The following is a 16176-nucleotide window of genomic DNA, read 5'->3' as shown; positions in this document are numbered from 1 at the left end:
TCATCCAGGGTTTCGAGCAGTCTGATTGACCGACGCACTCACTGAGAGTTCTAATTTTGATTAACATCCCCCTCCCAAGTTCGTAAATATAATACCATCAAATTGGATATTACACAGCAGGTACAGTCCCATTATTTTATATTAGCCAATTGTATTATTCTTACAGCATGAGCCGAAACATCTGGATTACTCAAATTCCCCAAATGTGCACTCTGTACATGTGCAGGCATCCAAATATGAACAAAGGTATAACTTCAAAAATATTAATTTACCTTGGTGCAAACATTTTCATAGGAGGCGGGCCTGACCACAGAGTAACAGATTAGGAAAACATCCTGAGAGGGAAAGAAAAGAAAGACACAACGTCATAATTCAAGAGGAACGGGGAACATATGGTGAAGACAGGTATAATTTGGTCCTGATCATCATGGGGTTCAGTGTTATCTTCTCTCCTTCTGTTTTTGGTCATGTGCACTTATATTGAATTGAGGCATACATCTTATATCTCACAAATATGTTGGCATCCTTCTCCAAAGGCTGTCATGAAAAAAGCTAAGGATGATCCCAACCCAATGCTTGAAAATACCACTTCACGCAAAAGTCTTTCAACAAAGAAAATAGAAAGTAATTAAAATGTTTTTTAAAAGTTGTGATTATCTATTATGAATTCAAATTTAAATGTTATATAGCGTTTCAGAAGTCAGAGTTTTTAGCCAAAAATAGAATGCTTTTTAAACACGTTGGGCCTGACTTCCACTTGGGTGAGGCCTGAACATTTCAGTTTTGATCATGCAGCCTGAATCCTGATTGGCAAAGAGAGCAAATCTGGGGCGGTCTGGAGGAACTTTGCGATGCCCTTAGGCACATTATTGCGACTCATTCTGACACATGAACATCTCCAAAATGCTTTAGGAAGCTCCAAAGATGCCCCAGTTTCTTTATTTGTCAATAAGGTCAAAGATAGAATGAGCAAATCCTAGATCTTCAGGCCATTTACTGGATTTCTCTCATGTAATGCACCATGCATTGGGCCCAAAATCTGGATGAGCACCTGCGTTTTGCATCTATCACACTTTAGCAAATATTTATTATTTTTTATTTTTATTGTTTCATTAGTTTATTACAAACTTTTGTATTACATTACATTACGTGTCCATTGCTCCATTAGTTCAAAAAGTCAACATTCCTTCCATTTCTATGAACTAAAATACATCCTCAATCCTACCTTATCGCAAATAATTGTCCACTAAGCGCAGAGAGGACCACAAAAGCATCAAATCAAGGAAGTGCCATGACAAAGGACCCTCCTGTTCTCCGCAGTCATTCATTATAGTGCTTCAAACAATTACACATCTTGTTTTAGGATTTCGTCCAAAACGTCAACTGTCACACATGTGTGCATATGATTTTCTCCTTGCAGGATTTGTTGCCACCATTTGTCCATCTCAAGTGTCACTGGTGCAAATTTTACCAAGTGGAAGGAAGCATCTTACTAGATTTAATTTCAGACACCTTGTTTTGAGGTGACATACTGATTCCATCTCTTTTTTGCAGAATCTGCATTAATTGTCTTTGAGCTTCTTTGAATGTCTCATATGCAGTATTTTTTTTTATTGGATACAAGTTCAGTCTCGGGTGAAGAAATTGGTCCTGATGATATAGGCTTGGGCATCTTACTAGATATTTCATAGGCCTTTTTATTGCACTAGCTTCACACATTAAATTCAGTAAGGAGCTGAGAAACAACCTTTTGTTGATGGTCTCTATCCAGTCATTTTGTATTACCTTCCATTTAACAGCGCAGGGATTCTCTCTTACTGTGTCTATTAAGACATTTAGGTAATCAATTTGGCCTTGCCATTTTTTCATACCATCTCTTTAATAGGCCCGGATAAGCCCCATCTGAGGATAAGCCCAATATGTGATACGGTTTTGCTGACAATGACATGCACATTTTCTGTAGGAGTGACAAAGATTTCCATAATCCTATGGATTGCATCTTTTGAATCCTCAATTCATACCGGATTGCTGCGATGGATGTACACATGGGTAAGCGCAGGACCTTCCTCCAGAAATACCTTTCCAGAGTGTTCCATATTGTCCAGCTTAAATTCAGACCCGATTCACTGCCAAAGTTTATTGCTGCTGTTACTTTCTGTGTGTAAAACATGAGAGGTTTCATGGTGAATTTGAGGTGTAGAATGATTCCTTGCGCAGACAAAATTTTGATCTTTAATTTCAGATCTTGAAGCCATTACCATCCTCTTACACATTTATTAAACGAGATTCCCAGATATATAATAACGTTGGTAGTTCCAATTATTTCCTTGCCTGCTCTGCATTGAAACGTCTGCCTTGTTTTCCCCCACTTTACCACCCAATTACATGATTTTAGATTTGCTTGCATTTATTTCAAGCTCTTTCTTCTTAAGATAGTTGTGAAGAAGATTTATCTGTCCCTGGAATCCTACTTGGGTCCTATCCATAACATCAGATCGTCTGCGTATATGACCCAAGAAATTGGTGTTCCATTTACTTTAGGGAGAAATATGTTGACATTATTAAATATATTAGGCAAATCAGCTAAATAAAGCTTGACGATCAACGAAGCCAGCAGGCAGCCCTGTTTCACTCCTTTCTCTGTGGTTATCTCATCCGTTAGAGCTCCTTCAGCATTAATGAGATCAATATTTTTGTGTCAGCGTGTAGAGCAATTATGGCATGTAAGACGTCCTCTGGACACTGCCACAACTTTAGTTTTCCCCATAGCATTGATCTATTGACACTGTCAAAGGCTAGACGAAGATCGATGAATACTAGAAACAAAGTTTGATGGGATTTTAAATTTTCAGGCTTTAGTTTGCTCGATAGCATAAGATTTAGATCTGTCCCCACTCCCTTGGTTAATCCAGTCAGTCTTGCATCAATGATTGTTCTTCGTCTGCCCATTTAGATAACCTTTTATGTCGGAGTGAGGCAAATAACTTACCAATTACATCTGACAAGGCAATTGGCCGATAGTTGTTTGGATTTAATCTATCACCTTTCTTAAAGATAGGGAAAACTATTGCCAGTTTACAAGATGACGGAATTGTCCTTGTTCTCGAGAATTGCCAAAACAGGATTTTAATAAACTGTGCCCAGGCCCCCTTGTTTTCCTTTAGCATGATGTTAGTCACCCCATTGCGTCCTACCTCACCTGAGTTCCTTAATTTTGTTATTGCATCAACAATTATATCTTTTTTAAAGTTGAAATCCCAGGTCACTGTAGCCTCTTCCATTTCTTCCTCTCGTGACTTAGTTGACCTTGCGAAAACTTCTTTAAAATGTTTGACCACCCGTTACTGCATGTATGCTGTTACTTAATGATGCTTTCTGTGACAGAGTCCCTTCATTTATTATTGCCCACGTTTCTCTTGAATTCCAATGGTAAATGGAGTTTAACATTTTATCTGCTTGCTCTTGGTCCCGTATAATTCTGAAGGAAATTATGCAAATTACATTATCTTTGCCTTTGTCTCTTTGCAAGATCCTCTTCTGCGCCACTACTTCCTGGCTATACAAATGTTTAGGTTGTTGATAACATTGCTTAAATCCTGTATTTGTTGATTGATACATTGCCAGTAGTGGCACGTAGTTCGGTTCTTGCATATTCAGGTTGATTCATTTCTTAGTTATGTTTTCAATTCTTCTCAGATCGAGCCATAGGCCATTTTTCCCTGCGTTTATTTTGAGATCACTGCAGTGCCTCTCCACCTTTCCCGCGTTGTGGTCACTACTTTCCATAGCCATGATTCGAAAGTCTTTTGTGTTGTTTTGGAGGTTTTCTGACACCCAGATGTAATCTAATGTGGCTTTGCACTCATTATGGGGCCATGTTGGCTTGGCGAGAATATCTCCCCTAGTTTGACCATTTAGTATCATGCAGTTCCTTACCTCCATTTCTTGGGCTTTCCTTTTGCCTATGCCTTTTATAGTTAAGTCACCACATATTATAATATGTGGATTCCTGAATTCCATAGTACAGTCGTCAATCATCTTGGTTACTGAGGCAATCAGACTTCCTGTTGTTATTTTTACTGGATTCCAGTATACATTGATGACTAGCAAGCAACCATAATCGATGTTCACATTATTGCCATTTCCCAGTACAGTCCCCTGTACAAATAAATGTGTATTTGTGTTTTTTATCACAGTTAGGCCGATGTTATTCCTAATCATTGTTAAGTGTTCAGAGAATGGTCTACCGTTTTGGTTTTTACCCACTGCATTAAGTAAGGTTATAAATCCATTACTCACAGGGGGCTCCTGCTGCCAGGTTTCTTGAAAACAAATGATCTGGTGATCATCTTTAATTATGCCCCTCTTGTTGAATAAATGAACAAATCCTCGTGTATTCCAGGAAATGAGGGACCTTTCACTTGTCCTCCTCCCGGGTCAGGAGCTAGAACTGAGGTGAGGGTTTATCACTTCTATCAGAATTTTGTCGCACAGTATCTTGCAATTGCTAATTTTGCTAATTTGCTAAGCTTAGAAATGGGGGGCAAACTGGAGATCTCTGGAGCATCTCAGAGATGTCCTTTGACACGTTTTATCAATCATATTTCCATGGGAGCATATGAAAGATTTGCTCCAGTTTTCAGACTTGATGTACAAGTTAGGGAGGTGCAATTTAGACCTGCTTGCACCCATCTCCTCATTTATATCATTGGAAATGTTTGTGAGCCAAGCGCCATGGGTTCTTTATAACTTTTAAATAAATAACATCAAATCTTGGTAAGAATGATCAAATAAACTCAACTTTTTCAAAATGTTTTTAAAGTTTTTAAACTATCAAGCCCCATTTTTCGATCTATTATCAATTATCGAAGTTTTTAAATAATCATCCAAACCTCTGCGTAGCAGGATGTGAAATAGAACTTTGTTAAGTAAGAGAAGGAATCAGTTTAATAAAGATAACCAGTATGTAATCAAAACACACCTTAAACAATAAGGACATGCCAAGCATGCACAATGACGATAACAATGGAACCAAAGAGACAATGATTAAAGGGTAATTGTAATACTGTGACCAACTTAATAAAAGATGGCACTTCTCTCAGCATTGCCAAAGGAACATTGTGCTGACATTACCACACACCACACCCAGTGTATAATGGGAAAAGAAAGTGTCCAGAATGGCCCACATAGTCATGCTGCAAACATCTTCAAGAGAAACACCTTCAGAAAGGAGCCCACGAGGAAGCCACACTTTGATGGACATTCCCTGCAACGACTGCAGGTCACCTTAAAAGAAGCATAAGCCATGGAGATACAGTGGTCAACCTAACCCAAAGGCATAGGACACCAACCCGGGGTTCCATACCCCATGTCCAAACAAAGATGGAGTCACAAAGTTTGAATGATGCAGGCATAGCGAGTAAGTCCTTAACAGCCCTCCCCACATCCAAGGGAGACCTCAACTCCTCAGACAATAAGGAAAGCACTATGCCCTAATTCTGGGGACCAATAAGGTGGTCATTCCAGGGGCCAGGTGCCACCCAAGGCAGTGGATGTTGGATCAAGTACTGGCATATGGAGGACCCCTTGTCACCCAGCCTTGGACACTGGCACGTGGCAGGGGACAATCACAACGCCTCACTAAGGGCCAGACCTGGGATTCTAGATCCTCATCAATCCGGCAGGCCACTTGGGCAGGTTAGTTTTGGAAGCTCTACCCCTGGCCAAACCCCTGGTGAGATCCTGCAGGATAAGTATAAAACACCCCCTTCTGAATTGCGAGGGATTGCATCTCTTTTTAAACAATCTTGCAGTGTCAATGTTGGAAAAGGTACCTTTCCCTTTAATGTAAAACGTTTAGTTGACTAGACACTGGTAGCATGTATTTCAAGATGTGTAAAACTTCACCTGGGCATCAGTCAAGTCAATTTAATGTGCCAAGATGATATTCAATGAGCCTGGGTGTACAGTGGATACAATGTTGCAAGTCCGCTACTTTCCTACCATAGGATGCATCAGAGGGAAAACACAGTTACAGAGGGATTGTCTCCTGGCCGAGAATTCCTCTGCCAAGGATGCAGTCTTGTAATCTTTCCAAGCACACACACTATTCAGTAACCGGAGGTGTTTAGCAAGCTTACCCAATGAGCGTTCAGTATTGATTTCACAAGGTGTGAAACCAGGAGATACCAGTGCAGCAAAGGCACCACAGGGAAGGGTCACAGAGGGATTACTGGCGTCTAACCTGGTGGATTGGCCAGTTACAGATTTGGTCCACCATTTAAGAGCAAAGTAGACTGCAGTGCCCCTAGGGACAACAACCAATCCAACGCCTCACTTACTTAACAGTCACAGGGTCCCTCACTGAACGTGACACCCAAGGGGGTGTGGGAGGTAGAACACTGTACAAAAGCAACCAACCCCAGTTGCTGAATTTGTGTGGCACGTTCATGGTGTATTTGGTGATGATAGGGGACTGAAGAGCAGTGGAAGGGGCAAAGGCTGCAGAGACCGGGGAGACTGAAGAGGTGGCAGCAGGAGGGGATCATGAGAACTAAGAGGGTCAAGGAGGAGTTAGTAACATCAGAGATTTAGAGTGGAGATAAGTTACAAAAGCTGAAGAGCTGAGCTTGGGAATGGACAAACAAATGTTGTAGCAATTAAATGGCTGAGTGAGGGGTTGGTAAAAAAACAGGGCAAGAGTTGGCAAAAGGAGCTTGCAGGAGCTCAAGGTGACAATTGAAAGATCAAACACTGAGGTTGAACAGAAGGCTATCGTGTGAGTTAGGAAAGTAGAGAAACAGGTGGAAACATCAGATGCCAGACAGTCCCAAAAGGAGGATGTGAAAACTCAACAATTAAGACATCTAGAGGAGGTAGTACCTTACAGGGTGCAGAAGGAGGCGTGGTTGGCAGAAGCTGGGATTAACACTGACATGGTAACATCAGGGTATTAGAGAAGTAAGGAAGAGGTAGAACAAGAAGTGACCAGGAAAGGAGGTAGGGAAGGTGGCAGGGGAAGCTGCACAGAGGCCTGGAGTATTTCATAAGGGAGTGAAAGAGATAAACGGACAGTGGTATGAGGAATAATATATATCAGAGCTTTGAGGGGAAGGGAATTAAGGGGATGAGCAGTAGACAGCAGGGACCACTCACTACTCAGCTGCAACCACTGACACATCTGCTCAAGGAACTTTGACCCTCATTACGAGTTTGCTAGTATCCTGGCGGTAATTCTGCCAGGATACCAGTAAATGGTGATACTCTTACCGGCACTCTGTCTGGCGGTATTACGTCTGGATTATGAGTGCCAGTGATGTTGGTAATTTGACATTTCAAGAAGTCCTATTGGACTCCATGGGGGGATATGCCGGTATTGCTTCTGAGGCTGCAGATGCCTAGCTACACACATGCAGTGATGAGAGACATTGTTATGCGAAGAAGACCATCCTGATTGTTGGTTCTTTAGGGAAGATCCCAGTTTTGCATGTAGGATTGAACTACTGGTACACAGTCCCTAAATACAGTCCTCCCTGTTGGCAGGTGACCTATGTGACATGGTGTTACAAAACAGTGCACCTTCTTCTCGGAGTCTCATTGCCAAATACAGGCTGCCAGGAACAGAACCATGGATGAGATGACTGGAAGAGAAGCCAGGACCAAGGGCTAAATGGGAGGCCCTAACAGGGACATAAACAACGCGGGTAGATCCCATGATGCGAAAAGGGATCTGATGTGGTATCTTATGATATAAACATCTTGAGCAGCCTAATGGGTTACCCATCGATGGAAGAGGAGTCCAGGGCTCCCAGAAAACAATATCAAGAAAATAGAGCTAATGGCTCAAGATGTGAAAATAGACTAGTGTTTGTTGTACCTCTTTAGGGGTAACGTGTGACTGGATAGTTTAAGCAAGGCTTCCACCTAAATAGAGGGCACCTTTACTCATAGGCCACCTCCCCTGCAGTTTTAAATATTCTGATCCCAACTCTGCGAAGAGGCAGATGAGGCCATCTCAGTGATGTAGGGTCAGAAACTGACATTCTCAGTAAAGGGAAGTACCACAACTTCCTCTCCCATCCCAGAGTAATTCTAATCACTCCCTCTCTCTCACTACTTCCTGATGTGCTTCAAGACCATGGGAATCTTAGGAAAGGGGTAAGGGAAAGAGGAGCAGTGAGGCGATTGAACGCAGAACATTCCAACCGCATGCTTGCGGGTCCCTCCCTGTAGAAGGTGGGACTAAAGGCCTGTGTATCTGGAGAAAGCTGATATGTTGATGGGATTGCACATTTCCTGCAGATCTTCAAGAAGAGACTGTAGGAAAATGAGAAGTGGGTGGAAGAGGGGAACACCTTTCTCAAACTCTGCACAATGCTATCTAGTCAAATAAGAGGCATCCAATGAGTGAAGAGTCTCCTCTGCCTACAGGAACTGTGGCGTTGCTTGCACCATATGGACCCGGATATAATTCCACCCTCTATGTTGATGTAGAACAGGACAACCCTGTTTTCGAATTTGATTAAGGCAGAATTGCCTTTAACAGATGGGGAAATGATTCCACTATGGACAAATTGTCCTGAGTACTGGGCAGAATGGAATTGACCAGCAAAGGGGAACTGATGCTTTATCCAGTTTCTTCCTTTTCTTCTGAATTATATATATATATATATATATATATTAGTAATGAGGCAGCACAACTTCTTTCAAGGACTACTGGTAAATACTTACTGTACACATTGTTTGGAAGGGGACACGATCTTCCCGCACCCCCAAGTGCTTTAGAATAAGGCACAGTGCACATGTGGTAACAGCATCCATCTCAGATATTAGCAGCCATGTTCAAGCGCAAAGCTTAAACGGAGGAGGGCGGCAACCAGCATCCCAGTCCTAGGCCGTAAACAGGAGCAAGGAATAGGTTGTATCCCGGGCACTGATGAGAAAGGCCAGCGCTACACAGGTCAATAAGCCCTTCATTGTCCAAAAATGTTGCCAACCTTTGCGCCCTGCGAAGAATGTGCCCTGCAAGGCAATGGGAGTGGGGCTGGGCGTCTTTGTACAATACAATCCCGCGAGAAGGAGGGCACAGGCCTCCAATCCCCACCAGTCCCAACTCTCAGTTATATCACCCAATTGCCCTGGCTTTAGGACCCATGAATTCCAATGTACTAGCCAGCCCCAGACCACTGATCATAAACATGCTGGACCCTTCGATCGATCAAAAAGATCAGAAAGCAGGGCATTCCTACCTTCAGTCCCAGATAACATGATTTGTGCTGCAAGGTGCAGGGAGGGATGAAATTATAGCCCAGAATGAGAGTGGAAGATGTTGGAGAGATGCCATCCTGTCTGGGAGGGAGTGAAATGTGAAAGTTAGTATGACATCTGCTTTCCCCTTGAGCCCCTGTCTGCTTGTACCAGGTGCATTGTTACATATATAGAGATGTGTTGTTTTGTTCGCAATATGAGTGCAACTTGGCTGCCTTCTGACAGATGACGACTGCAGCATCGCCAACGTGGAAGAAGATGGACGGACAGGGCTGGCACCAATGGCCTGGCATCCCCTATGAAGCAGGTAACCTATGTGTAGGATTGCACCAACCAACTGCGCTGGTTTCTACTCTATGTAATGATGTCACTGATGATGCTGCACACCTTCATAATGTGTTGCACTGAAAGATTTTTACTAGAGTGCTGCGCGGCAGCAGAGTTCGCTTTTTCCTTTGTATGGAAATAAACGTTGTTATCCTTGCAAGAGGTGTATTGGGCCTTTTTCCCTAGTGGGTTGTATTTTTTCTGGTGTGAGCATCTAGGGGCTTTCCTACAACATCCTTGTCAGATGCCAGAGCTGCAGAGCCCTCAAGTGTAATTTAAGATGTTCAATAATGCTTGCAAATATGTAATGTTTCACCCTCTTACCAAGATATCTCCCTTACATTTCCAAATCTCTTTGTTGCTCCTCTTCTACCATTGGGAATGGTCTGGGATCCTTAAGTAGGTTCATAATAGGTGAAGAAACAGGGCACACAGTGGAAAGTATCGGAGTGGGTGGTTCCAGGATCATATCCAACACAGGGATTACAGGTGGGATCCTTCCTGGGAATATTTGATCAATCCCAAAATTTACAGCCACCCTAACTAAAGCCTGGATCTGTTCAGGTGAGAAGGTCGCTGCAGGATTGGTGTAACTGGCAATCACCTTCTGATGTCTATTTAATAGGAGGGTGCTCTGCTTCTACGATCATGGATCCACTGTTCCCAGTCCTTACCCTGCTTTCTTCTGGGACAAATAGCGAATCATGGACTGCAAGAGGGATGACTTCCTCTCTCTCCCGCTCTCTGCATTTGTCTGTGCAGCATTAGCCATTCCAAAATACGCATAAAAGGCTTGGTTATTACCACAGTCAATTCCTTAAAGGCATGATCCGGTAAAAAAATGTATTGTCCCTACGGGTCGGCCATGTTTTTTTAAGCCTAAGTGGCTCAATTTTAGAAAAATTTCCTATGGACCTTACCCGAGTTTTCATCCATTAAACGCACGTGAAAACAGGCACCTGGGCGCTGCCATTTTGTGATAATCCTATCATTTCCCCCATCGCCCTGTCTGACCTGCTTTTGCGGCACTAAATCAAATCCCCCGCCATTGAGCCTGTCATCAGCAGATGCGTACCGCCCATTTCCCAACGCCAAAGCACGTCTCATGTCAACAATCGCTGCGCCTCCGCTAATGACGTGTCGCCATGGAAATGGCAGGACGCCTCTTTCCACAATAAGTATAAACAGACCGTTTCACAACAGACAGCAGCAGATTTTCGATTCCATTCCTCTCTCTGTATTACTTTGAGTATTCTGTGACCTGTTTCTGTGCTCTGGGCAGCTAACTTCGCCGCTTGTAGCCCGTGTGAACACCTGTACCATCTCTATAAATTATTGTACTTTGTTTACCACACAATGGCTACAATAATGCCCTACATGTACGAGCCCGAGTATACCGAGTAGGAACTACTGGAAAGGGAAGCACGCGAAAACGATGGGGATTCGGACAACAGTTGGGAGGATGATTCAACAGATGAAGCGCCTGGGCCTAGTCGCATGGACGGCGTCTCCACCTGGTGCACATGCAATCGGTGCGAGCTAATGCCAACCGAGGACGAGAACTGCTGCTGCCGAGAAAACTCGGGATGCCTGGCCTACATTTCGGAAGGCGAGCCACGACCGCAATGCATCACCGAGCTGCCAGACTTCAGGGCAGCCTGCCTCACACGGGCCGTTTTGAGAATAATGATGGTGCTTATGCACGAACTTCGCGCAACTGTTCGTCCTCGTAATCCGAGTAACGAGTAAGTATACTCTGCTTGTCATGCCACTCCTATTTCATGGTCTTCTACTATATCCAAAATTATACATTCATCTCATAGTAACGCATGAAAGTCGTTCAATAGTGTGCATTGTCTAGATAGCATTTGTCCGTGCTGAATGCCATTAGTTACAAGAATTGTCATTGACAACAAACGCTTATTAACCTTTTAAGTGCCAAGGACGAGATATCTCGTCCTTGGGATTACCTCTACAGTGCCAAGGACGAGATAGCTCGTCCTTGGCACTGAAGGGGTTAATTAAGGAGAAAATGTTAGAAAGTATTGAGTGTTGCAATACCGAAATCACCAAAAAGGGCTTGGCACTGGGGGGGGAAAATTTATCTTGGTCATTTAAAAACAGTTTGTTTCATTCCTTTTCACAGGTGGTACAGGCTGGTGGCCTATCGTTCCTTTACATGGTGGCTCCACGGGAGGCTTGGACACCGCGTTCGAAGAGTGATACCCGCCTGTGCCGTTCGTGCCATAAGAGAAACGTTCCCGAGTAACAGCGGTCAGTACAGGGGATTTTCTCTCGCTGTGCTGCAACCTGACCTGTATAATCTTTAAAGTCTTGTATTTTTGTGTCATGAAAATAAGTTACAAAATAAAACACCACATATATTTTAACAACGGTTGTTTCGATTTTTTAAATGAATCAAGTGTGTCTCCATTCAAGGATGGACGTCAGACATCTGTGCGCCGAATTGGTGAAGGTTATGGTCGCTGTGAAGCATGGTGGTCACTATCTATCTAAGCTAAAATTAAATATTTTCGATAATGCATGCACTAAATAACACTTGTTCAAAGTCTTTCAGTAGGTCTCTATAAAAGCCACTCATATATCTATAATATCAATTAACATTGGATTATACAGACCTTAGGTCAAGGGTCTTGACCACTATAATACACTGGTTGAAGTGTGGGTCTGTGCTCACAAGAATCTCCGGTATGTGGCATTTGTTATTGATAGGCAACGATATACTGCAGTAGAGGGCAAGGGGTCTCCATTCAGCAGTCTTCTTGTGCCTTATCTGCACGCCCCAGGCCCCTCCATCCCACCCACCCTCTATCAAAGGAGATGCGCGCCAGTGGATGCGCGCTGTCAGGGGCGCGAAAGGCAAAGGTGCTAAACTACATGTACACTTGAAAAGGTATCCCACGCCAAGGGGCCATCGGTCACATGGCCTCCTCAGACACCGTGTCTCCATGCAGGCCTCCCCTTGATGCAGGCCGCCCCCCTGCAATCCACATAAGTGTGTCACCATTCGGCAGTCTTCCTGTGCCTTATCTGCACACCCCAGGCCCCTCGATCCCACCCACCCTCTATCAAAGGAGGTGCACGCCAGTGGATGCGCACTGTCAGGGGCGCGAAAGGCAAAGGTGCTAACCTACATGTACACTTGAAAAGGTATCCCACGCCAAGGGGCCATCGGTCACATGGCCTCCTCAGACACTGTGTCTCCATGCAGGCCTCCCCTTGATGCAGGCCGCCCCCCTGCAATCCACATAAGTGTGTCACCATTCGGCAGTCTTCCTGTGCCTTATCTGCACGCCCCAGGTCCCTCCATCCCACCCACCCTCTATCAAAGGAGGTGCGCGCCAGTGGATGCACGCTGTCAGGGGCGCGAAAGGCAAAGGTGCTAAACTACATGTACACTTGAAAAGGTATCCCACGCCAAGGGGCCATCGGTCACATGGCCTCCTCAGACACTGTGTCTCCATGCAGGCCTCCCCTTCAAGCAGGCCGCCCCCCTAATACCACGACATACATACGTCATTCATTCACAAACACACCCCAGTTTCTAATACTTTAAAAACCACTCAATATGTCTCATGAGAACATCTTTGTGCTTTGCAAGTCAACTCCTGAACGTGCTACCTGGGAACCACTGAGATCTATGCTAATCTGCTAGTCGTCGTGCTATCCGTGAACTTCTGTGACCGCTTCGAGCATACCCATCAGTGCGCTACCTGTGGCCATCCACCTATTCTCCCGCAACATACTGCTCTGCTTGCTGAATCCAACTGTTTGTTGGTCAAGGTAAGGCCATGTATCCTGGTCATATTTCGCAGATTTTTAAATTTCTATCTATTTGCGAGTAGAGTACCCAATAGTGCTATGTTCATTGGTCTCATTGCTATTGACTTGAATTTCCATTGCTATGCTATCAATAGATCTATTTATTTTCATCTGTGTCAATTGTCATCAAATTGCATCCTTCGGGGGTCCAGTCTATAATGAAAGCATGTTTCCTTCTCGTGCAAGACAGAACATCCAAGGGACGAGTCACATGTTCAGAGTTTAGTATAGAGTTTTGCATCAAATCTTTATTCATGAATATTGTATAATAATGTCGATATTTACTTTTCAGATTTGTCAACAATGCCTGCCTGTTCGATTAGCGTTTGCCCTTCGAAGACCCATGCGAAATCTGAAGGCACTACAATGCATGTGTTCCCGAAAACTGTTGATCGAATCAGAGAATGGGTCAGACATTGCGGATATCCACTGGATGAGCTTGAAAGTAGAGTTCAACAAGTCTTACAGGACAAGAGGGGTGATCGATACCGCATCTGAAGCCTGCACTTTTCCTCAGACATGTACGCCACATCTTGGGTAACAAAGAAGAATAAACAGCGAACAACACGGAAGTTGCTCGCAAACGCTATTCCCACTCTATTCGTCCACATTCCGCCTCTGGTGAGTCAAGTGTCCGGATTTAGCTTTAGGCCTTGCGGCAGTGTGTAGGTAGCCTAATGGATTAATTGATATTTTAGGTGTTGTATCCCTTGTAATACTTTCAATATTGATATGAGTGTATAGCTTTTTGAATAATGACATTTTTCAATAAATTCTTTTTCGATTTCATAACCCACAAACGAAATGTATATATATGGGAACAGGGAACTGCGCTATATTGCGCATTTTTCAAGTATTCTGTCGCCTTACATGGCTATTTTTAATATTGGCATTTCATTATCAATCAATAATTTACCTTTACAACTTCTTGACTCTCCCTTCAATCTGAAGCAAGATCATTCTACATCCTTGACGTGCTCGCCGTTATCAACCACTTCTAGCGCGTATCAGGTAATCTTGCTACGCTACTCCACTACAGACTTGTTTTATGCGTGTCAAGTAATAGTTTTTTAGTGTAACTATTTTTTCGAATGTTTGGTTAGTGCTTTCCAATTGATATACACCTTAGTTACCGTCCACTGGTGTTTGTTTTCAGTTATAATTAGTGTTATCCATGCTAATGCAAGTACTGTCTTTCAGGGAGATGCTGAAGCGTCCGCCACATCTGCAACATTTCTAGATGTTCCTCACCAGCAGGAGGTATGGATACTGACAGCTCCATCGAGCGTCATCATCAGCGCTGTAATACTTGTCGTTTGATTGTTCTACGCAATGTTTCATTCGTGGTTAGCCATTGATATGTACCAGTGCTGTCGACCCCAAGTGTGTGTTATGTTTTCAATATTGTAATCCTTACTAATGCGAGTACTATGTTTCAGGCAGTTGATGGAGCGTCAACCCCTGCACTTGATGCAGAGCCTGACATTCAAGTAATTCCAGGGGAAGTGGAAGCGAGACCTTGCGTATACGAATCGGCGCAACAGCTTTCGGAAGTGCGCACTACATTTGCAACATCCATAGATATTCTTCAGCAGCACGAGGTATGGATACTGACAGCTCCATCATGCGTGATCATATAACGTGAATACATTTGCTAGACTTTCTTCCCTATTAACGCAAGTGCTGTGTTTCAGGGAGACGACGGAGCTTCCACTACAATCACAACATCCCATTTAGATGCAGATATAAAGGAATCAGTGATATATTAATCATCAATTTGACGTATGGCATCTTGCTAAATCAATCAGTAAGAAAATCTCGGCTGCAGGAAAAAAGAAAGGTTTTGAAAGTATTTTGCAGTGGTCCCAGTCTATCACAAACCATCTTTGCTGGAGCTCAAAAACTTGTGAAGGGTTAGTGGAAATACTACTTGAAAAATGGCGGTCACTGATGCACCACTGTACCAACGTTCACCGCTGGTCAGAAAACCAACATTTCAACCAATGTGAACATGGGCCATTGTCCCCAGAGGAGGCAAGGAAGAAGAAGTGGTTGAAAAGCAGGCGTTAAATTCTCCAACCCGCAAAGGGACCTCGTAGTAAGGCGGTAAGGGTTTACCGGTACCGGTAAAATACCGGTACCGGTAAACCCTTACCGCCTACCATATAATGAGGCCCACAGCCTTGGAGGCTTTTTTAGTGGGAGTGCAGGGTTACCAACTGCTGCTCTCAAATTCAAATCCAAGTATCCAATGATCCCACAACCCCCTTAGAATAAGTGTGCATACCACAGTCTTGTCTGAATCTCAATAAATAAATAGTCTTCTTCATCTGCATGATCTGTTATGTTAAGAGTCTTTCATACCAGCCGCGTCGCCACTGTAGTGGTGTTACCGTGCTGAGACATGTCTAGAAGGTGGCATAGGGTACAACCACCAGGGGTAAAACCAGATCATCGTCTGTGGGGGAAAGGAAAAAAGGATAATAGTTGAAAGGAAATAAAAAAGAAGCAGGAGTAATACCTTACGTATCAGACAAATAGACGGTTAGGTACAAAGGGTTCAATGAAAGAATATTATGCTCGTGGTCACAGGGGCGCAGAGTAGTCAATGGTTATTGGATGAAACCACAGATGACAGAGAGAAGAGCGTACAGAGATGTCCAAGATGGCAAGCAAAGTTTCATGACGCCACTGTCTAGTCGATGCAGGTGTGGTGCTACAGTCAGTAAAAATGAGATG

At 43.6% G+C, this 16176-nt stretch overlaps 1 protein-coding gene across 2 annotated transcripts in view; it reads right to left on the bottom strand.

The window, feature by feature from the left end:
* The window catches only part of LOC138582079 (ras-related C3 botulinum toxin substrate 1-like), an 88430-nt gene that overhangs the window by 11092 nt on the left and 61162 nt on the right, over window positions 1–16176 (bottom strand). For both annotated transcript variants that reach the window (XM_069653033.1, XM_069653032.1), the window contains exon 4: window positions 273–335. In XM_069653033.1, the coding sequence (XP_069509134.1) occupies window positions 273–335 (63 nt within the window). The remainder of the gene's footprint in view (window positions 1–272; window positions 336–16176) is intronic.

Source organism: Ambystoma mexicanum, chromosome 3q (assembly GCF_040938575.1).
Source record: "Ambystoma mexicanum isolate Mex_15411 chromosome 3q, UKY_AmexF1_1, whole genome shotgun sequence".
NCBI classification, from domain to species: domain Eukaryota; kingdom Metazoa; phylum Chordata; class Amphibia; order Caudata; family Ambystomatidae; genus Ambystoma; species Ambystoma mexicanum.
Note: the sequence above shows the minus strand (reverse complement) of the source record. Positions and strands in the feature narration are given on the sequence as shown.